The sequence below is a fragment of the Astatotilapia calliptera genome, chromosome 23 (genome assembly GCF_964374335.1).
Source record: "Astatotilapia calliptera chromosome 23, fAstCal68.1, whole genome shotgun sequence".
Lineage (NCBI taxonomy): Eukaryota > Metazoa > Chordata > Actinopteri > Cichliformes > Cichlidae > Astatotilapia > Astatotilapia calliptera.
Window position 1 is genome coordinate 18,571,806 of NC_137443.1, and position 24,530 is coordinate 18,596,335.

The following is a 24,530-nucleotide window of genomic DNA, read 5'->3' on the forward strand; positions in this document are numbered from 1 at the left end:
GGAGGCATCATCAGGCCAGCAAACAGCAACACTGAAGCTCAGAAAACATTCTTTCTTTTTCTAATTTAAGTTCTGCACTGAGATGTAACTGTGCTGCAGGTTATCTTCAAATTATGTGATTTTCAAATGGAGTCTGGTATGAAGTCAGGTTACTGATTAAACAGCCTACGGAAAATATGAGCTGACCATTATCCAGTCAAGCTCCATTCAAAAATATAGTCCTGTTACACATTACCAGAAAGGAACACAGAGAGTGATGATTAAAGAGTTTTAGGTATTGATGCTCTCACTGTGAGCACCCTGCTGCTCACCTGATCAACAGACTCTTAAACACTGAAATGTCTCCACAAAGAATCTAAATATGAGACTGAATGATCAATCAGACTCTGCTGAGTATTTTTAACTTTCTAAGTCACATGAAAACCTCATAGAACTCCATTATTAAAAACACAGTTCTTGCAAGTTTTGTTTCCTACAGTGAATGTGAATAAATTGTTTTTTCAACACAAAATACTTCAAAATTTCTTGTTTTGTGTTGGTGAACAGAAACTCCAAAAGCCTGCACATTATCTATAGGTTGAAAGTATTTCAGGAGGAAATATGGAGAAATGTTTCTATAGCTGTACTGCAGCATGACTACATGTGAGGTCTTAAATAAATAAATAAACTGAGCAGTGCAGCAAATCTGAATAAAACTTCTGACTGTAGGGTTCTGAATGACAGTTGCAGATCTTCTATTCGACCTTCATGGAGTTTGGTTAACGACACACTTTAAGAATAAAAAGTTATAGTAAAACTGAGTGTTTTCTGAATTTTTCTGAATTACAGAGACTCAGATTATTTAAAGGTTTAAATGTTAAGTCAGAAATTTTTAAAAAAAAATCATTAACCAATCAAACATTAAGCTCTCAAACTGCTGTTGTGAATCTAGGGGAAGTAACCTGCCTAGAAATGTTAAAATTCTCAATGAACATCTGCATTCATGCTGCATTACACACTCACTCACTCACTCAGGTTTCTGTAATGGTGGGGAGGAGTGTGTGCATGTTTCCTTTTGATATATCTCAATCAGCTGAACGAAGACCAAACAGACGCTGTGTAAAATAGAGAGGAGGGGGGAAGGAGGAAGGCAGCAGGGAGGCAGAACAAGTGACATCGCTGACTTCAAACGCCTTTCATTCTGAGATGTGGGCATCGATAACATCCTGTCTACAGGCGACCTCACAGCGATGCTGTTGTTTCCAGTCAACCAATCACATTCTGCCTCTGCCTTGAGAGGAGGGTGATAACCCTCCTGACTGGGCCTGACTGCAGTGTGTCTCTCTGGGAACAGTGATGTGCGAGCTGGCCCACCTCCTGACAGCAGCAAGGTAAAGACCAGCACTCTCTGAAAGCCACAACATCACCATCATGGACCCTATCATCAGTGTTCTGGAGCTGGTGGGGGTTCTGATCTCAGCGGGGGCCTGGCTCTGCTCTCTGGCCACCACCCTGATGTCCTCATGGCTCACACTGTCCAACTTGCTGGTCACAGAGACTCTTGGGGTGGGCCTCTGGGAGACCTGCGTGCTCAATCAGCAGGGAACACTGGAGTGTAGGCCCTATGACAGTCTGCTGGGGCTGCGACCAGAGATCAAGCTAGCCCGGATCCTCATGTGCACAGCGCTAGGGGTAGGAATGCTGGGGCTTTTGCTTGCCATACCCAGCCTCCACCTTGTCAACGGCTGCCGGCAACAGTTGGAGGACGTGAGCTGTAAGAGGGCCCTGAAGGCAACCAGTGGGGCATTGTGGCTGGTGGCGGGGATCCTGGGCCTCATCCCAGTTTCCTACATCGCCCATGTGACGGTCGAACAGTTCTTCGATGAGTCAGTGCCTGACATGGTCCCACGATGGGAATTTGGGGATGCTCTGTTCTGTGGTTGGACGGCCGGCGTCCTTCATCTAGCTGCAGGAATGCTGCTGCTAATTTCCTGTTTTTATGTGCAGAAGTTAAACAGTAACAGACCCGTTGATGTCCCTCCGGTCCTGACAAAGCTAGAACCTGACTCCATGAGAACCAGATCTGAGTATGTCTGAGACCACCTCATAAAAAGGCTGCTACAAGTCTTCTTCAACCTTTTCTGCATCTAAAACTAAATGTTGGACTACCACACTTCAATTTGTGGCTCTTGAGATCAGATTGGAGTATTTCAGCGAATTTCCAGAAGGGATGTTACATTCCTGATTTTGAGGTTGTATCCAAAGAAGAGGTTAAAAATTTTCTTAAAACTAAACTTTACCCAAACAACTGTCACAACTAGATCTGAATAGAACAACAGGGAGGTCTGAGGTTGCTCCTCTAATTTGACAAAGTGAGACCAGATCAGGAGGTTCAGTCCAAACCTGCAGTAAAACAGATGATTTCTCTATAGAATTTCGATGGTTTCAGAGGTTTGAAAGATATAAGTTTAAAATGTTCTTGATCACAAACAGATGTAAATTTCCTTCTTAATCTGTTAGGAGGGATGGAATTTCTCTCAAATAAAGCTTCAGACTAAATCAGAGTTTGTTTTTATTTTAATTTAACATCTAAAAATAACATCTAGGACAAAGATGTTCTTGCTTTTTAACTGCTTTGGTAGTTTAAACTAAAGAATCAGAGAGAAAATAAATCAGATCATTTTGTCCTGTTGTTAATTTGACTGCATGTAATCACCTTAAAATGATGAGAGATGCCAGTTTATAGTTCTGATTTCGGATGTTTATGAACAGCAGAAAAAAAAACCAGTGAACAATGTTTGAGCAACACACCCAGACCTTCACGATCTGTCGAGCGTTTTATTCCCTGCGGTGACTTATCTTTGTTTCAATCATTGAGATGTTTGCTTTAGTTTTCCTGGAGCCAAAGAGATGAAAGCTGCTGCGGTTTCCTGCTTTATTCATTTCATTTAAACACTTTATGTAGTTTTTATTGTTAGTCTTAAGGCTGGATTTCATCTCTTTTATTGTTTTTATTTGGAGACAAGGGAAGACAAACTGTTGTTTTTGTGGTTAAAGCAGACTGAAGCAGAGAATAGATTTATTGATAATAGAATATAAAGATGTATATCTTTTATCTTTAAACATGAAGGTCTGTGTGAGTTATGAAACTGCTCAACTTGTTTGTAATCAGTTTTGTTCAATCAGATGAATGATTTGTAAAAAGGATTGAATGTATGAATGTGCGCAGCAAATGACTGCAAATAATAAATAAATACTCAAAGTTTCATTTAATGTGTGTAAAAGAAGTTTTTGTGGACATTTAAAATGTGAGAGAGTAAACAGACTCACTAAAACCTTATTACAGATATACAGAAAAAGTAGGACAACCTCAGGCAGGTTATCATATAAATACAGTCATAAATCAACACAACTGAGTTTTATATTTAAAGACAAAAAAAATAATTAAAAAATATGATTTATAAAATGAATGAAAATAGAACAGTTTTTGTTTTCAAAAAAGGGGGAACCGCGAGAGACCTTCAGCGACTCACACATGCAGGAAATTAGTAAACTATGAGGAAAGAAGTGGGCAAAAGAATCTGCAACGGTGAGCTGTTTTTGATTTGGGGGGAGTTTTCAAGCGGACCACGGAAAGGGAAAACCTCAAAATACGATGCCTAAATTAAGGACTGTCGTGGGAAGGACTCTTCTGTCCTTGGGTTTATGGGTTTTAGCACTTTGTACCGAAGCAAAGGCTGCAGAGGGGACGCCCGCCTGCAATGGGGGCTGAGCTCAGGAGCTGTGAGGAGGTTGTGTCCCTGGAGGTGGTCTGGTTGAAAACTCCAAATGGATGGAGTATGTGTTGTTTAAGAGAAAGAAAGATGTCAACAAAGAAAAGAGGCTGATTTGTGTGGGATGAATAATGAGAAGAGGGGTGTTAAATGTGGAAAAGTGGTGTTTTTACTGAATCAGAGAATGAAAGTGTTAGTGAGTAGTGATGAAAATGATATTAAATAAATGTTTTAGTGTGTTAGTACTAGAGATGGACCGATCCGATATTACGTATCGGTATCGGTCCGATACTGACCTAAATTACTGGATCGGATATCGGAGAAAAATAAAAAATGTAATCCGATCCATTAAATATCACGAAAGCACCTCACAAAACTTGCAACACGCTGTAACTCACCTCAGAACGTTAGCACGTCGGAGCAGTGGCTGTGGCATGCGGGACCTGTCGTGGTCTGGATAGCATGTGGAGCTTCGCTAGCAACCTGGCATTTCATCTCCGACAAAGTTATCCCCGAGAGAAGTAAAGCAAGTGTGTAAGTCCATCTCTGAATGTTTGTAAAGCATTCCTGCGTTAAGCTTAACAAGCGACTGCCTCTCGCTCTCCGGCTGCTACTTCAATCGTGAAACTGATCAGCTGATCGGCTTTTCTGTCGCGAGTCCGTGTCTCTTGTTTGTTTTTGGTCCACTTTGCACCAGAAAGAGCAAACCAGCGGCTGAACAACAGCAGAACGTTTAAGCTTGATAAGCTGTTGTTAGAATTTATTTAATATTTCTTTCTACACCAGGATCTTTTTCTACGTAGCTGATGGCTGTAACTGCAGGGGCGGATCTAGCAAAGTTTAGCCAAGGGGGCCGATAGGGCATGAACAGGGAAAAGGGGGCACAAAGACATACTTTTCTTTCTTATTCTCATTTAAAATGTCGAGCTTTTAATAAATAATTATCTGACACCCAAAGTTTTAATTTGATGTAAAATGAATAGAAGTCAATTACTGTATATAGTGACTATTAAGTCTAATATATATACCCTAGTAAGCTATAGTACTTTTTACTTTGGGAAGGTACCATCTGTGCAGTCTGCAATTTTGTTGAAGAAAGATGTTGAATCTATTTAATATTTCTTGAAAAATAATTGATTTCTGTGCATTTTTTTTTTCACACTGCATCAAATTAAGGTTGATTACGTCGATTAAGCATCATGAGGTGGCGCGTGAGGGGTGGTTCCCTATTTTTTATTTATTTATTTTTGTTGTTGCTGGTAGTTGGAACCCTATTAGCTAGGTTGCTTAATATTTACGCTAAGTACTCTTTAAAATACCAGAATAGGGAGGATGGTGTAGGTCTAAGTTTATTAGATTGATCAGTATTGCTGAACTATGAAATATTTTTTTTGTATACAGGTATAACAGAATAGCTTTAGTGTAGTTGTTGTTTTAAACTTGAGTATGAACTTGCAGACTTGCAAAATGCAGCAAGATATTTTAAAAAACAGTTTTGTTGATTAAAAAACACTATATCGGATTCATATCGGTATCGGCAGATATCCAAATTTATGATATCGGTATCGGTATCGGACATAAAAAAGTGGTATCGTGCCATCTCTAGTTAGTACAGGTGGCTACGGAACTGGATCAACGTCCTCCACAAGCACAGTGGCCGGAGCAAAATGATAGCTTAACTTAATTGGAACCGCATCCAGTTGTGTTTTGGCTGAATATTACACAGCATCACTCCATGTACATCTTAACCTGAAGAACAAGCTTCGAGGACAATCAATCTCTCCCTGAAGACAAAATGCAGTTCGAGAGCAACGACGTCGACTTCAAGAGTCGACAATGTGAACACACAGCAACACTGCCCTAAACCTTAAACCTTAAAGGGTTGAGCAGCATGTACAAATATGGAAGCATCAGTTATTAATTAAAGCCAGAATCAGTGACTGCAGCAGCATTGCATAGCAGGTTCTAACCCCTACAGCATGTTATTTCACCTGAAAGCAAGACATTTTTCTTGCGATTTTTCTGGCAGATTTTTGGGTTTTGTTTTAGTACCAGGCCGATTTTGCCAGTTAGGTTTGGGTTGTTTTCTTTTTCTAAGAGAAAGACTGTTTTTTTTTTGTTGTTGTTTTTTTTTTTTTGGGGGGGGGGGGGGTTGGGGGGGTTTACACTTAGAACCGGGCCTAATATGTTTTTTTGTAACAGTGCACTTAGGAAAAAACATGCCAGGTATCATCCCTCTGGGGGTGATATTTTGTGTGTTGGTGATTTAAAAGCAGGCCTGCAAGATTGGGAGTAAAAGGCTATAAAATACTTTAATTCTGAGCAAATATAAGGTGAGCTTCTCTAGATTACAATGGCTTCTGAGGAAATTCACCTACCTAGGATGCTGACCATATTATATGGTAAGTCCTGTGTTTAAAAGGATTGTAGTGATTCAATCCCTTTCAAAAGCAATAAGAATTGTTCTTATTTTTGTAACATTGCTGCCAGTGGATATTTACATTCGTGCGCAGTTTTCCACTATCAGCAATGACTGGTATGAATGCATGTGACTGGACGGTGGCTGGACTGATGATGTGGACCAGGGTTTTAATAGTTTTGCAATTTTCATAAGTTTTTATTTTTATTTCGTTTTGACTTCAGATTTTCAATTTTATATTAGTTTTAATTAGACTTTAAAGGGAGGGGGGATGAGTGTGTGCATATCAGTGTATATGTATGTGTGTACGTGTCCAGAGTTCAGCTGAGACAGTGTTCTTCGCCCTGCTAGGCTAAGTAAACAGTCTTCCAGCCAACCCAGGTGGCATTGCATGGAATGGGAAGGAACAGACTAAAACCAGTCGTTATCAGGGAGTTTTTGTTCGGCTCCAGCCTTGAGACCGCAGCTGGCACCGAAAGGGTATCCGCATGAAGTGATGGTGCTTTTTACTTTAGTGCGAACAGCTCATATGAATTTCAAAGCAGTTCTAAAGTCCAACACTGGTCTCTCAATCTCCCGTTGGAGAGCCGCAAGCTTCGCCATACTTGCGCTCTGTGATGTTGTCATTCTTGTGCTCAAAGAGCCGATTCTGAGAACTCACGACAGTGTGCCTCCCCAAGATGTCATCCAATTTGCGCTCAGAGGTGTTATTCCGAGTGAGCCCTTCCGAGATGTAATCCAGTCTGCACTCAGAGATCTTATTCTGAGTATTCACGGCAGCCGTAAGCCTTTCCAAGATCTTATCCGTGCTGACTCAATGAGCCCATTTTGAGAAACTCACGCCTCTCCCATCGTTCCAATCCTAGCTGGCAGCCTTGTGGGGGTTTGAACAGCTGGTTCCGTTTTCTTAATTCTTCAATAAGTCAGGGCCAAGCCAACTCCGATCAGCCAGAACCCTGTTATCATGGTTCTGAATAGGTAGATATCTTCAGCACTCAGGCTCACCCAAGCCCAAACTTCTCGTTGAGAAAGGGGTGTCAGTTACATTTAGGGACCAGTTGATCACATCCATAATTCCTCTTTTAGGTTTTAGAGAGCAGACTGTGAGAGAATGTTCCAGGGAAAAGTAATATAAAAAAACATGAGACTAGACAAGGACACAAGAGGCTAAGGGAGAGGAGGAGAGGAGAAAAGTGCGACCGGCTTCGTCAAGAGCAAGAGCATAGGAAACACTCATGGCGTAGCTGACAGCCCAGGCAGTGGTTGACATCAAAGGTCGTGCGGTTTGGGGCCCTACTAGTCATCATGAGAAGATTCCAGAACCACAGCAATAACCATAAAGATGCATTGGAACAGGAGGGTGAGGGGTGAAAAGAGCGCCCTCCTCCAACAACGGCGTGCCAAGTTCCAACTCAGTGAGTGAGACTCTGTGTCACCCAAGAGGGATCAGCGAATGAATGCAGATGACACCTTATTAAAAACAAAATCAGGCAGTTGTGCCTGAATTAGTTCCGTGTGTTTTTGAGTTAAGGTGGTCATTGGTGTGACGTTTCTAATCATCTTATAAATGATATGCATTTACATGACTCATTTACATGACTTATGCGCTTTGGGGTCCTATGGACTAGAAAAGCGCTATACAAATGCAGGCCATTTATTTTACCATGACTCTCTGAACATCACAAACTCTGTTAGAGTCCTGAGCCTGAGTAGAAGTGACTGGAGTAGTTATAGCATGCAAGTTTTACTGCAACCTAACTAATAATTATTTGTGTATATTTTGTAGGGTAGCTAGACTGATTTTCTAGCATGTCAGTTCCTGATGCGTAAGTGAATTAGGTCCTCATTGTCTGAGTAAACATAATAACAACAGTTGTGAGTTCTTTGACATGTGTACTTAACTTTGACACATTGTTTGATACCCTAAAGTAGGATTTTGGGTTCATCACATTTCATTGAGGCATGATAGGCCTCAAACATGCTGGAAGCACCTAAAGAAGGAGGTTGTTCTTCTGGAGTTAAATGTGGTTGTTTTGGTTTCCCGAATCACTGATGTGGGGACAGTAAAGATAATTGTAAATGCTTTTGAGAGGGTTTACACTGTTTAAATGGGTCGATTGCCCTACAATAGTAAAGAGTACAGTACACTGCATAGATAGAGAGGAAAGATCGATCTCTCTGTTGTAAATTTAGCTCAGAAGTGTTTAATATATGTTGGCTGTGTGGAAATTCATGGCTACTTATGGGTTTTACCCCAGACTTTGGGAAGCACTAAGATTGACGTTAGTTTATGTTTGTGGTATTCACTTACCTATAGGTACAAATATAGTCACTGTCCTTTATGGCAAACATCTGGACAGGGCAAAACAAATGGCACAAAGGAGTGTGTGTGATGTTTGGTGAGGCATGTGTGCCTCAATCCCCAATAACACTGGGGATGAGGGTCTTTTACAGAAACAGTTAATAAATTAGGAAACATGGGTTGATGGATTTAATGATAAAGTGGAAAATATATCACACACTGAAAGACTTCCTTATCTAAACAACGGGTTCTTATGAAAGAGCAGCTTGATGTAACTAAGGTTGAAGGGTTGTTTTTTTTTTGCAGATGAACAATGAAGGCTGTTTCATTTCTGTATATGGTCTCATATTGTGTTTTCTTTTATGATATAACTGCCATCCTTTGAAGAAAGGGTGGAGGCTCAGATGGAGCGAAGATGACCATAAAGTGTGAATTTGTTTTTTTTCCTTCTGACTATAGGGAAGATGCACATTATGGAATTTCTTTGAGTATGTAATTGTGCTGATGTTATGTTCAGTAGTTAGAAAAGAAATCCCCATGTTTTTATGTAATTCTTAATAAATTATTTTTAATTCTTAATTGTGGTATCACAAAGGGTGGGAATGTGGTGGCAGGTTTCTTTTCTCATATATTAATCACATATTTAATTATATCACATTAGTTATAGTAATATCACTTTATCACTTTATGTAATAATAAGAGCACTCCTGTCACTAGTTTACATGCATGTGGAAAGTTAACACAGTGAGGCCATTGTAATGGGAGACATCAACAGATAGTGAGACTCCTCCAGCTTATCAGGGATGTAAATCCTTAGGTGACGGCCAAGCAGAAAACAAGGTCATAATTTCTGTCATAATCTCTGTGAGGGAGAAGGCATAGCCCCCCCCCCCCCCCCCCCCCCCCCCCCCCCGTGAGAGGGGCCAACATGTAAGATTTTGTGGAATGTTCCTTGTCTGTGTCTCTATATAAGTTGTAAGGGCGGTGGCCACAATTCAGAGATGGTGCTGGTGTTTCACTGGGATTCTCTCCACATTGCAATGTGTTGATTAAACCCACTTCAAATCAAGCTCACTGGGTGTGTTGCAGGTTATTGTTAAAATTTCCATAACAATTTCTTGCCCTGACATAAGGTTACAGCCAAAAATGAAATAAATATAGAAATAAAAAACACAATAATAGATGAAAAAACTGACAATGACAAATATAAAATAAACAATAATAAACATAATTATTGTAATTTAAAAAATAATAATTATTGTAATATTTTTGTTTAATGAGAAAGGCCAGCACTGAGTAGCCAAATTTGTTCTAATTAAATTAATTTCAAAATTCTACAGATAAATTCTAAGAAAAAATGAAAAAAATTAGCTTGTCCAAGTCAAAGGTTTTGTTTTTAATATTTGTTACATGTCCTACAGGAAACACACATGACACATGTGACTCAGTGATGTCATCAGGCACTGCAGCCAGCTGTGCGATTGGTCAGCTCCAGCTCCTATGAAGATAAAGAAGCTGCTGTTTGTTCAACAAAACGCTCTCTTATGTAAGTGAGAGAGCCACAGTGAGACAGCAGTCAGGTCTTAAATAAATACTCATGAGAATAGAAAAAAAAACGAGGCTTCAGGATCAAACATGAAACTATTTCCTGTTTAATGAGTCCCATGAAACCTTTTGAAAAAGGGAAGAAGTCCACAGTTGGAGGTCCAGAGGCACTGGTAGTGGAGTGAATCGTTTCCCACTCACACTCAAACAAAGGCAACACAAACTGCCTGATTGGATTTAAGCAATGAAGAGCACACATATGACAAATTGAGAACTTCCTCTAAGGAAGATCTGTGTGAGGCAGGCATGATAGGACTAGGAGAGAGACTCTAATGTAACATTCATGAACAGATATGATGGGGAAACAGAGAAATGAATGTGGTGTCACAGGAAACACAGGAAACTAGATACAAAAAGACGGGGGACACAGATAGATAACAAACTAAAACCAGAGTGAATACAAAAGATGAAACAATATAAATGAAATCATGAACCCAAAGTAAATCATGAACTGTTCTCAAAGACTCAAAACACTAGGTCAAACTCCAGGATGATGACAGCATCTTTACCAGACGTTATAAACTCAAGGAGAACCTCACAGGCCTTGAATATACTGTGACCAAAAGTTCAGTAGCATTTGATTGACATTTCATTTCATTTTCAGCATATGTGGATGTTTGTATGCCTGCTCTTTTCGACTTTTTAATCAGTATAACAGGATTTATTGTTCTGGAAACTTTTCTCTAATGGTCCATGATCATGTCTACGATAGAGTATAATCACAGCCTTGAAAAGTGTTAGAATGTTCTTCAGACTTCATCACGACTCTTAGTACTGGGAAGGTTTGGGAATTCAGGTTTTAAAGCCACACTCTGGGTCCTTATAGAGATTTATAAACACGCACACAGAGCCACACAGAGACATGAAAGAGGGTGAGCTGCAGGAACCTCGCTGCCCTCCACCTTCGCTTTAATTACCATCTTCCTTTTCAGGACAATAGTGCTGTGATTTGAGAAAATGTGGTCAGAGGCAGGAAGACGAGTCCTCACTCTCACATTGTCTACTCCCAAAGGGAAACAAGGAAATGCTGCAACGTTCTGCCAACTCTGATAAACCTGCAGTTGAGCTGAGAGCAGGAACACCAGCCTGGTTCACCCTCCTCTTCTTGGAAATCCAACACGTGTCTTTACCTGGCACACGTTAGATATCAGTTAAAAATCAGGGCACTCCGTGAACAGTGATGGGTTTGGACTGATCTCAGTCAGTGAATCTAAAAGCCATTTTAAGGAATAAACCCAACAGTAACTCCTCACTCAAGTTTTGAGTGGTGAGAAACTGTTAACTCACTAAGTCTACACAGAGAGGCCGATGATTCTATTTGGTACAAACAAACAGATTCAACCATCAGGTCAGTTTCTCCTAACTATAAACACAGTCAGTAATCATTGAATACTGCTGATTTTTACACACATTAAAAATGGACAAAAACAGAAAGCACCTGAATCAAATATATTTTTACTGGTTATTTGTAATCTCCCTTCAATTCACCAGTTTTTTTTTTGTTTGTTTGTTTGTTTGTTTTTAAAAAAACACACTCCAGTTTCTGTTCAATAAAGACCACCAGCCTGAGTCGGAAGTTTAGCTCTGCGGATTGTGATCACAGAGTTTGATGTTGCTTTATTCTGCAGCAGAAATGAAGGAAGCAAAGAACAAGGCCCAAAAATCAAACCCTTGGTGCAGCTGAACCTCGCCAGCTAACAAAAACAGGAGCTAAAAGCCAAAATAAAGTTGTAAATCTCAAAAAGCTCTGAAGTCCACAAACAAACCAGAAAGGACCAGCATGAACTGTTCACCATGAAAAAAAGCTTATGACCTGTGTACCCACCCAACCCTTTAGTATGTTTGAATGTCCCATTACAGATGTCCTACCAGGAAGGAAAAGGTTTATTATGCCAAAAAGACTGAGGTGCTTTTCATGAAAACTTAAAAGTGTGTCCTTTAAATGAGTTTAGAGGTGAATAGAAATACAGCCATGATACTGACAAGGTTAGAAGCAATGATTCAGTCCTGTCTTAACTACCATAGAGTCAGTCTAGAGCTACTGTGGGGTGGGGCAGGGATCACTGGTGGTTGTTGCTGGAGAAGTAAGTAGTAGTAAGTAAGTAGTAAGTAGTACTAGTAAGTAAGTAAAATTGTATTTATATAGCACCTTTCTAAATAAAAGATCACAAAGTGCTTCACACAGAGATACCAAGGTAGGTTTTAAAAGAGACTACTGAGTCCACAGATCTTAAGCTCAGAGGGAAAGAGTTCCACAGTCTGGGGGCCACAGTGGCAAAAGCTCAGTCTCCCTTAGTTCTCAGCCTTGTATAACTAGAAGGCCCTGATCACATGACCTCAGGGACCTGCTAGGGACATCGAGCTGTAGTAGTTCAATGATGTAAGCTGGTGCTTGTCCATGACGAACTCTAAAAGATAGAACCTGAAATCTTAAAATGGAATCCGAATTCAATGGGGAGCCAATGGAGTTTGATCAGAAGCCTCGCGGTAGCATTTTGAACAACCTGCAGACGCACCTGGGAGTTTTTGCTAAGACATGTAAACAGTGAATTACAGTAGTCTAAACGTGATAAAATGAATGCATGTATAACAATCTCCACTTCAGTGCAAGATATAATATGGCTTCATTTAGCAACGTTATCTACAACGTTATACAATGGATACACCATTACAGACAGAGTGCAGGTTGGCTCCTCTTCAAAGAGTGAAGCTGTGTTTTGGCAGGAAACTGGCTCCAAACTGTCTCGACCGGGTATTATCAGCCCATTGAATCAGCACTATTAAGTATTATCAGGCCTTTGCAGGAAATAGCTTTCTCTGCCTCTTATGAGTTAATTATCATTATATGGAGGGAGTTCATAACATCAAAGCTATAGCTGCAGTTAAAAATGGCCCAGTCCAACAGTTTCACACAAACAAATAAATATTCTTCAGATTGTTTCGATAAAGAAATATATGTATTTTAAATTGTTTTGTTTTATTTTGTTCATATTAATAAACGTATGATATAAAACAGTTCTTGCACTTTACTTCCCCTTTTTGAAAGTTGAATGACATCTGGCAGATTGATTCAGTTTTTCAAGATAGGAGATGAAGTAAAGATGGTGAGCTGATGGTTAGATGCTCATTTATTCTTACAAAAAATTCTTCTTTTGACTCAAACACCTCAAGCTAAGTTGTGTCTGTTCATAACACTGTTCTCTAATCAAACTCTGTCCACTGTATATATTCTCAGATATGGGTTTTGTCCTGCATACTGGAGTTATCTCTTCATTGTATAGACACTTTTTACTAAAAATGTCCAGATTTTCCAAATTTTCATGGAATATTTCTTTTCTCTTCATTTGTTAGAAGAACAAACTTCAGTGTGAATTTCACAGTTTTTTGTGGTCATTTTAAGACCAATCCAAACTACCGATTTTGATCCTTCAAAGCTACATTTGTTTTTGGCTTGTTAAGCAAATTTAAGGTCTTTCTTATGTGTTCATGGACAAGCAGTTTTGTTTAGCCATTAGTCGGAAAGCAAACAACCCTGAGTGTGTGGTGTGTTTGTGTGCTTTTGTTTGCTGGGAGCCGGTGTGATGACCAGAGCTCCCACTATTGTAACAGTCGGAAACAAAAGAGCCTGTTTTCATCCGAGTCCAGCGGCAGCAGAGGACAGGAAGTCACTGTGCCGATCAGATGGCTCAGAGCATGCATGTGTTTGTTTTTCTATCTTTATGAGGCCCAATATGAACTTCAGCTTTGTTTGGAAGACGTTTTAAGGATTTGCTTGAGGGTTTGAACCTCACTTTAAGTTTGAGGGTGGACTCTGGTTGAGGTTAAAGGATAATTGGAAATGAATTTTGATTTTAACCATCAAATTGCTGGACCTTTTTTCTCCTGCAGACATTTTCCTGTATCCCCAGAGCTTCACAGTTCTAAACGAAGCTCCTGGTGACGTAAATTGAAGAAGGTTCTTAGAATGATGACGTTGATTAGCACCAAATCCTGGCAAGGATGAAAGGTATTCACAAAGCATCTCAGCTAATAAAAGAGCTCCTGACATAAAAAACAAAAAGAAAGACAAAATGTAGTTCCATGGGAGCTCACTGGAACGAAGCTCTGACACGTCTTTCCTTCCTCATGTGGAAACAGGATATTTACAGTTTGTAAAATACAGTTAGGTGTAAGCTTTAAAGATTCTGTTAGTGTAAATGTAATGATTAAGATAAACTGAACATGTGCCATGCTCACATTTATGGTTAATTCATGATGTTAACTCATGCAATAAAACATTTTACCTGAAATGCTGTTGTTGAACAAACCTCTCCTCCACCTGCACTCTATACAGCAGCTGAAGGAGACACGGAGCAGCAGATGACTTTCTGAGCTTTTTGTGCAATTCAACATTTCATGGATGATGAATGCACGTGAACCATATTAACAGCTGTGACATAACAGTAAAAACGAGCCGCAGCTCAATTATTTATGTGTAGATGTTAATAATTGCTGTATGAGTGCTACATGTGATAGGATTAGGACAGTAAGAGATTTGATTTAGACTTCACACACGTATCAACAGATATGATAACTACTCAGTGCTGTTGTTAGTAACTGAGATAATCTGAACAATTTTTAGAGTTAATAATTCAGATTAAGCACTAAATATAAGGCTTAGTAATTATATGCAAGCAGAAACAAGCAAAAATTGAGTTTTCTGTAGTTTTGTGTTAAGTTTGGGCCAAGAGTCAAAGATTTTTATTGTAAATTTTCTGCATGTACAGGACATACAGGAGAACTGAAATACTGTTTCTCTCTCATCTTACTGTAAAGAAGAACTAAGAATTAAGAAAGATAAAGGACAATGTATAAAAGTCAAACCTATATCCAATAGTGAAGTAATGCAAGATATGAATTCAATAAATAAATAGATCAGCTTGGGAGCTGTACAGAGTGACCAACGGCAGCTTTTTCTTTGTCTTGTTTTCCTATTTAGTGTCATCTGTTTCCTCTGCTCTCATTAACTGGCATGTGTGTATATTGTCTGAGCGTCAGCTCACAGTTGTGTGTTTCCTCCTCTTTATGTTGCCCTAGAGAGTCCTACTTTTTAATTCTTTGCTCCTGCTCAGTTAGTGAAGAGTTCAGCATTAAGGCTGCTTTTTGAGTTGATGTTCTGCCTCCTGTCCTGCATTTATGTCCACATCCTGCCTGCCACACAGATATTATATAATAGATATTATATAAAGTTCCCAGTTTAGTCAAATACACCACAGGACTAATATTTAGGGGCGGTCGTGGCTCAAGAGTTAGGAGTTCGCCTTGTAATCGGAAGGTTGCCGGTTCGAGCCCTGGCTTGGACAGTCTTGGTCGTTGTGTCCTTAGGCAAGACACTTCACCTGTTGCCTACTGGTGGTGGTCAGAGGGCCCGGTGGCGCCAGTGTCCGGCAGCCTCGCCTCTGTCAGTGCGCCCCAGGGTGGCTGTGGTTACAATGTAGCCAGTGTGTGAATGGGTGGATGACTGGATATGTAAAGCGCTTTGGGGTCCTTAGGGACTAGTAAAGCGCTATATAAATACAGGCCATTTACTTCATGAACGCTAATTGTCCTCATTATTTTCTTGGCATCATGTTCATTCTTTCCATTTATAAACAGATATGTGATACCTGTACCCATTATACCTTTGCCATCACCTTATATAGACCAATCAGAACCCTTTGTACCTACAAAAGCAGCCCCAAAATACTTTAAATAGTAGGACAATACATAACGAACAGGTTATCCATGCACTTTGAAAATGACTCCAACTTATTTAACATGCTTTTATCTATCTCGGATCTCCACCTGTGGCAATGCAAGTTCACCAAGATCCTAGATCTTTGTCCCAGAGCTGAACTGTTCTTTGAAACAGATGCACGGACAAGCTGTCGAGGTTTCACCTGAACAGTTTAAATGAGGGACACAGTCAAGAAATGTAACAGGTTTAATGAGGTTTAGTGTAGTTTTCATGTGGAAAAGCTACACAGGTAAGTTTGCTTTAAAAGGTAATTGAGCAAGTGGGAATCAAAAGATACATTTTAGCAGGCAGGGTAAGTGGGGTCAGGCAGGTATGTAGTTAAGTAGGAGGCAGGATGATTCCTAGAAGGAGACATGAGTAAACAAAAAGGTAAAAACAAACAAACAGAAGTTTTTATCTGAGAAGAAAGAGGACAGAGCTTCTCTATAACATGACGAAATCAACAATCAGGTTACAAGCGGTGACAAAAGCTAGTTTCAAATGCTGTATTGATTGCAAATGATGAGCAATGGGTGTCTGCCAAGGAGTTTCTGAAACCACTCCCACCACTTGAAGACCTACAGTAGTTTTCATCCACACCCACAGCTACCAAAGCCACCTTACAGCCACCTCAACAAAGCTAGGTCTGGGGACTATGACATGTTGTAAGTGTGATTTTCATCTGCTTCTAAAGCCTCCATCATCTTGTTTTCTGCAGTCCTAACCACTCCAGCTAAAGGGAAAAATTACTCTTATTTATCTTCTTTTATTAAACAGATACATATGGGTGTTGGTGATTTCAGAAAAAATGTAAACTGCATGATGTAGCAGGCCTTAGTCATCTAATTTTAAAACCCTAAAAATCATCGTTTTAGATTCTTTTTAGAAAGTGGAACATCGTTAAAGATCTTTCAAGACATTACTTAGAGCAGCGGTCCCCAACCCCCGGGCCTCGGACCGGTACCGGTCCGTGAGTCGTTTGGTACCGGGTCGCGAGAGTTGAGGCTCAGGTGTGAAATGTATAGTTTTCAGGGTTTTTATCGGTTTTAAGCGTTATTTTGTTATCGTTTTTATCGTTTACTCGGTTTTTCTGGGTCTTTTCACGTGTGTTATGAATAAACCTTCTTTTTTTTGGTACCGGTACTAGTTTTATTTTGTTGTATTTATCCGCGACACCTTAAAGGCCGGTCCATGAAAATATTGTTGGGCATAAACCAGTCCGTGGCGCAAAAAAGGTTGGGGACTGCTGACTAGCAGTACTGGGCTGTAACACTGAGGAATGTTTCCCTGTGATCTGTTGCCCACTGGTGGTGGAAAGATGAACTGTACTGGTGACTTTTCGCAGGAACAGAGGTGATATAAAGTATTTCAAACAGAGGAGAGTAAGCAAGTGCTCACCAAGAGTCTCATCATGGATGTGCAGCAGATAAATCTGCAGCAACTGTGCACAGCAAAAGGTCATTCAGGGTAGTAGCAAGGTGTTTTGGCTTCTGTATACTGGTGTTGGCTTCATTTACCTACACCTACACCAGATTCTACCTTTTGTTGTTTACATTTTGGGGCCTGTGTTGAATCAGGCTCAGTGTTTGAACTTAGTTAAGAGTTCTTCTACACCTGATGCATGTCCTTTTGTTAACCCACCTATTTTATCTCCACCTGTCCTCAGTCCTGCTGGATCTTACAGGCTGATTAAAATGATAGAAAAAGAGTTTATAATTTCAGGGTAACTGTGGAGGAAAGGGAGGGAGGTAAGAAAAATCTTTCAGTATCCATCCACGTCTGTCAGACTCATTTTGCTCTTGCACTGAAAACTCCGGATGACTTTAAGATCAGAATCTCCAACTCAACATCAGATTCAATGTGATCAGAAATTTGCCTGATTTAGGAGACATTTTTCATAATTATATGAATTATTCAGTCATGGCCTTAAAAAAACCTACATTTTATTTGAAAAAAGGCTCAGATATTTTACACTCGGCTTTGTCTGCTCTCATCCAAAAGCCTAACACTAAGAAGGAACTCTAATACCAACCTACTGGTCACAGGTTTCTCTGCTCTGACCTTCACCCTAACCCTAAGCTGTCTTATATGAGTTATTAATATATCATTAAACATGCTGCACTGAATATGTACTCTATGTTTTGACCAGTGCTTCATTTTTCCAATGACCTTTATGTTACAAAGAAGCTTTCAGCAGATGTGATCAGGCATGCTGAGGGTTATACATCCGTAAGCTGCCACTGCCATTACAACATGGACATTTATAAATTCAGACATTAAACACTGATGTTTGTTTTTATCTGCTGTTTGTACTTCTGTGGTCATTTTCTACAGTTTATGTTGTATCAAAGTCCTTCTACAAGAAATCAAAGTCCTTCTGTGCCACCAGTCACAGCAATCTTAACAGGCCTCATTTTATTATTATTAAATTCAAATCAAAATTCTAATTCAAATTTTGTTTGTCACGTACACAGTCATACACAGTACGATATGTAGTGAAATGCTTGGACAACTGCTCGTGACCTAAAGAAAACAAAAAAGGAAAAGGCTATGAATAAGATAGGAAATAAATATGAAAAATTAAAAAGGGTAAAATTTAACTAGGAAGGAATAAAATATAAATTAAGGTTAAAAATGAAATAACTGTACAACACAAATTAGAATGAAGGGTAAATTTAACTGGGAAAGAATAAGATAAAATATATAAATTAAAGTTGAAAATAAAATAACTGTACAACAAAATACACAATACACAATATAGAACTATATAAGAATGTATGAAGAAATATAAATAAATATATACACAATAACAGCAGCTGTACAAGTATTAACTGGAAATGAAGAATGTAGTGACCAGTGTTGTGCAATCCACATTATGTCTTGTGCAGTGCAAATATGCTTAAAGTGATTTAAGTGATGAAGTGAAAAGAATGTCCAGAATGTCCAGTGTGTGTGTAAGAACCATATGTGTGGGTCAGTACTGTGTAGAGATGGCACGATACCACTTTTTTATGTCCGATACCGATACCGATATCATAAATTTGGATATCTGCCGATACCGATATGAATCCGATATAATGTTTTTTAATCAACAAAACTGTTTTTTTTTAAATATCTTGCTGCATTTTGTATAAGTTCATACTCAAGTTTAAAACAACAACTACACTAAAGCTATTCTGTTATACCTATATGCAAAAAAAAAAATTTCATAGTTCAGGAATACTGATCAATCTAATAAACTTAAACCTACACCATCCTCCCTATTCTGGTATTTTAAAGAGTACTTAGCGTAAATATTAAGCAACCTAACTAATAGGGTTCCAACTCCCAGCAACAACAAAAATAAATAAATAAAAAATAGGGAACCACCCCTCACACTCCACCTCATGATGCTTAATCAACGTAATCAACCTTAATTTGATGCAGTGTGAAAAAAAAATGCACAGAAATCAATTATTTTTCAAGAAATATTAAATAGATTCAACATCTTTCTTCAACAAAATTGCAGACTGCACAGATGGTACCTTCCCAAAGGAAAAAGTACTATAGCTTACTAGGGTATATATATTAGACTTAATAGTCACTATATACAGTAATTGACTTCTATTCATTTTACATCAAATTAAAACTTTGGGTGTAAGATTCGGATAATTATTTATTAAAAGCTAGACATTTTAAATGAGAATAAGAAAGAAAAGTATGTCTTTGTGCCCCCTTTTCCCTGTCAATGCCCTATCGGCCCCCCTGGCTAAACTTTGCTAGATCCGCCCCTGCACAGTTACCAGCCGTCAGCTACGTAGAAAAAGATCCTGGAGTAGAAAGTAATAATAAATAAATTCTAACAACAGCTGATCAAGCTTAAACGTGCTGCTGTTGTTCAGCCGATGGTTTCCTCTTTCTGGTGCAAAGTGAGCCAAAAACAAACCAGAGAGACGGACTCGCGACAGAAAAGCCGATCAGCTGATCATTAAGCAGTTTCATGATTGAAGTAGCAGCCAGAAGAGGCAGTCGCTCCATATATCGTTTGGTAAGCTTAACGCAGGAATGCTTTACAAACATTCAGAGATGGACTTACACACTTGCTTTACTTCTCTCGGGGATAACTTTGTCGGAGATGAAATGCCGGGTTGCTAGCGAAGCTCCACATGCTATCCAGACCACCTACAGGTCCCACATGCCACAGCCGCTCTATCACGTGATGCATACTGCTCCGACGTGCTAACGTTCTGAGGTGAGTTACGGCGTGTTGCAAGTTTTGTGAGGTGCTTTCGTGATATTTAATGGATCGGATTACATTTTTTATTTTTCTCCGATATCCGATCCAGTAATTTAGGTCAGTATCGGACCGATACCGATACGTAATATCGGATCGGTCCATCTCTAGTACTGTGTGGTGGTGTGATTGAGAGACCGTATCGCCTGCGGGAAGAAGCTCCTCCTCAGTCTCTCTGTGTTGGTCTTCAGGGAGCGGAATCGCTTTCCTGACCTCAACAGAGAGAACAGTCCGTTGTTGGGATGGCTGAGGTCCTTCATGATCTTCCTGGCCTTGGTCCAGCACCGCCTGCTGTAGATTGAGTGCAGGTCAGGGAGCTCGGAGCGGATGGTGCGCTCAGCTGACCGCACAACCCTCTGTAGAGCTCGTCTGTCCTGCATGGTGATGTTTCGCTTGGGGAGTGTGATCGTGTGTACAGTGTCTCTTTATGTCTGTCTCCACGTTGGTTGAGTGTGGAGTAAGTGCATATGAGAGCATGAGGGTGGGAATGGATGTTTGTGTCTGTGTGTGCCTGTATGTCTGTGTCTATATGTCAGGTTGGGTATCAGACGCCACCTCTCTGGGGACATCTCAGGCCCTCCAAGGTTTGGAGGCCTATCTCCACCCACCACCACTTCCCCTGCCAGTGGCAGACTCCCTCAGGTGTCGGTGCGTTGGTGGTTCTTTGTGTCCGGGGGTGGGCGTCCGGGTACACACCGGCTCACTCCTTGGCGGCCGCTTATCGGGGCCTGGAGCCTGGGGCTCGCTCGGGCCACTTCGGAGGTGGGGTGCCCCCGGCCTCTCGGCCTGGGGCTCGGTCACTCAGGCACAGCTGGCTGCCGGCGGAGCTCACGGGCGCGTCACTGCAACTCCCCCTGGCTTCTGCTCCGCGGCTGTTGAGTGAGCCCTCATCTGGGACTCTCCTCAGCTCTTACTGGGACAGTGGCGCGGCTGCCCCTCTGTTGGTCTTCCTTGGTCTCTTGTGTTCTGGGGGCCTCTGGATGTCTGGAGTTTTGATCTCCTCCATACCTGCTTCATACCCTGGTGGACGGGGCTGTGGCTCCCCACACTCCCTAGCAGATCGTTACATGGAGAAACCTTTGGAATGTTTTGTAATGTTTCTCCATACAGGTGACCCAGGTGTTTTGTTTTTTTTGTTTTTTGTTTTTTTGTTTGTTTTTTTTCTTTCTTCCCCCCCTTCTCACTGTCTCTTCTCCCCTTTGGTTTTCTTTCTCTCCCTCTCTTTCTTTCATTCTTTCTCCCTGTCCTATCCCCCAGTCATGTCTGTCCCGTTTGTAGCAACTGAAAATAAAATAAATTCATAATTATAATAAAGGTCAATCAAATGGACCAATATGGCAAGGCCATGATGATCCACTTGGTAAAATAAATCCGCTTGGCATCTTTCTTGGCCTTAAGACAACAATTCTGATGGCTATAGATCCAAACGGGACACAAAAAAAGGAAAAAAAAAAAAAAAAGGTTAAGATGTTTCCCGTCAGGATGCTCTCTATGGTGCACGAGTAAAAGTTCCTGAGCACCTTGGAGGGCAGTTGGAAGTCTCTCAAACATCTGAGGTGGTAGAGACGCTGACGGGCCTTTTTCACCACGGTGTTGATGTGACAGGACCATGACAGGTCCTGCGTGATGTGAACTCCGAGGTATTTGAAGCTGTCCACTCTCTCCACTGGGCACTCGTTGATGACGGGGGTCTGGTAGTTCCTCTCCTGCTTAGTGCTGAAGTCCACTATCAGCTCCTTTGTCTTACTGACGTTTAGAAGGAGGTTGTTCCTCTGGCACCAGTTTTCCAGATTCCTAATCTCCTTCAGGTAGGCCGTCTCGTTGTTATCAGAGATCAGGCCCACCACGACGGTGTCGTCAGCAAACTTGATGATGGTGGTGGAGCTGGTAGTGGCCACACAGTCATATGTGTACAAAGAATACAGCAGGGGGCTCAGAACACACCCCTGGGGGGCTCCAGTGCTGAGAGTGGTGGAGGCTGAGACATGTCCGCCCATCCTTACTGCCTGTGGTCTGCCAGTTAGGAAGTTGGAGATCCACTGACACATAGATGAGCTGAGTCCCAGATGCTCCAGCTTGGTGGTGAGTGTGGAGGGAATTATGGTATTAAATGCAGAGCTGTAGTCTATGAAGAGCATTTTAACATAATTCCCCCTTCTAGTGTCCAAGTGAGTGAGTGATGTGTGGAGGAGATGAGAGATGGCATCGTATGTGGAACGATTTGGACGGTAAGCGAACTGTAGTGGGTCCAGTGTGTCTGGTAGTGAAGAAATGATGAAGTCTCTGACCAGGCGTTCAAAGCACTTCATCACTACTGAGGTGAGGGCTACAGGGCGATAGTCATTGAGAGAAGCAGGGTGGGGTTTCTTCGGGACAGGAACAATGATGGACTCTTTGAAGCATGTGGGGATCACCGACTGAGAAAAAGAGATGTTGAATATCTCAGTGAACACAGGAGCTAGCTGGTATGCGCAGTCTCTGAGGATACGACCTGGGATGCCGTCTGGTCCTGCTGCTTTCCTGGTGTTCACTCTCTTGAAGGCTCTCCTTACTTCATGCTCGGAGATGACGAGCACGTTTCCGGTGCTGGCAGTATCTTCCTGTCTGCAGCCGTTAGCGCCGCTAGCACTAGCATTGTTGGAGTCCTTAGCTGCAGCCTCGAAGCGAGCATAGAAAGTGTTCAGCTCGTCTGCCAGAGTCACGGCCGCGTTCATCATACCGGTTGTTGGTGCTTTATAGTCTGTTATTGTCCTTAGTCCCCGCCACAGGCTCCTAGAGTCACTCTGTTGGAGTTGTGACTCTAGTTTCCTCCCGTAGCGCTGCTTCGCCTCTTTCACCGCCCTCCGCACGTTATATGACGCGGCTTTGTACGGGTCCATGTCCCCCGTCGTGAGTCCCGTGTTGTAGGCAGCAGTGCGGGATCTCAGAGCGTCGCGGATGGTTTTATCCACCCACGGCTTCTGGTTGGGAAACGTTGTGATAGTCTTTGTCTCCACGGTATCATCCGCTAGTTTCCCGATGAATCCCACAACCGCTTCCGTAAACACCTTGACATCATCATCGGAGCTGTTTCTGAACATGCCCCAGTCTGCGTCATCGAGTGCGTCCTGTAACGCGGCCACCGATTGATCCGTCCAGCGCGCGATCTTCCTCTGAACCGGAACTTCCTGTTTCAGCCTTTGTTTGTATTTTGGCATGAGGAAGATGGCGGCGTGATCAGATTTGCCAAACGGAGGGCAGGATTGTGCCTTGTAGCCGTCCTTGACCGTAGTGTAGCAGTGGTCCAGATTTGGTGTGCAGGAGCGTGTGAGAGGAACAACGTTCGCACTGTTGCACCAATTGTTGTTCACCATTAAACACACGCCGCCTCCCCTTGACTTCCCCGAGTCCCGTGTCCTGTCCATGCGGTGAACTGAGAAGAACTCGGCCGGCTGGATGGCGTGGTCCGGCACCGCTGGGCTCAGCCATGTCTCGGTGAAGCAGAGGAGATTGCAGTCCCGAATGTCTCTCTGGAACTTTACCCTGGCCCTGAGGTCGTCAAGCTTGTTCTCCAGTGACTGGACGTTGGCGAGCAGGATGCTAGGCAGAGGTGTGCGGTGTGCACGAACTCTCAGCCTGTTCCTGACATCGGCTCGCTTCCCTCTAGGCTGCCGCCGCTTCCCTTTGTTCTCCCTCAAGATCTCACTCGGCCAGCTCGGATCCGGAGTTAAAAACTTCGAATTGTGAGTACATTGTATACCAATAGAAACTAGAGTGTCACTGTCATACCTAATGTACCCAATGGTGATGATTTTGCCGATTTAGAAACGCTGAAAACTAACTTAAAAAACAAAGACAAAGAAAAAGTGGTCGGAGCAGTCGTATTATTATTATTATTATTGTTGTTGTTGTTGTTGTTGTTGTTGTTGTTACAAGTAGAAGTAGTACTATTAAGTGATTTATTTATTATATTAATGATTTTCTGAATGTGTTTTTATGTCATGACAGTCAAATCTACAAATAAATAGATAAGCATAAAAAAAAGATCTTTGGTTTGCCGACTTTGCTTCAACATAAGGTTAAAAAAAACCCCAATGTTAATGCTCTCTCATCATTTCTCTGTCATCTTCCTTTGTTTAACCTTGTTATGTCAGTGTGAATGCTGCTGAATTTCAAGAGTTGTATTTTCAACCTTTGGGTGAAAATTTATTTAATGTTTTTAGCACTAGATGGAGACAAGTTACCTTCAAGGGAGAGTCAGATTCCTTCCCAGTGAAAGAGTTTAGTTCCTTCTGTGCTTTTACTTACTTTTATGTATGAAGTGATGAGTACTTTGATGTCTGATAGTGTAACTTAATGGTTCATTGCTGTGTTCAGCATAATCTTCGGCTCTTCTTTCTGTCATGTAAGAAAAAGACTGAACTCTGCTTTCTGGTTTCAGAGAA

At 41.2% G+C, this 24,530-nt stretch overlaps 1 protein-coding gene and 1 long non-coding RNA gene across 2 annotated transcripts in view; both read left to right on the forward strand.

Annotated features, from left to right (window-relative positions):
- Positions 1-24,530, forward strand: part of LOC145424396 (uncharacterized) — a 223,292-nt gene that overhangs the window by 64,357 nt on the left and 134,405 nt on the right. The gene's annotated exons all lie outside the window — the stretch shown is intronic.
- On the forward strand, positions 1,166-3,247 carry LOC113016514 (claudin-24-like). The gene has a single exon (XM_026159398.2). It carries the CDS (start codon positions 1,411-1,413, stop codon positions 2,074-2,076), a length of 666 nt encoding a protein of 221 aa, XP_026015183.1. The 5' UTR covers positions 1,166-1,410; the 3' UTR covers positions 2,077-3,247.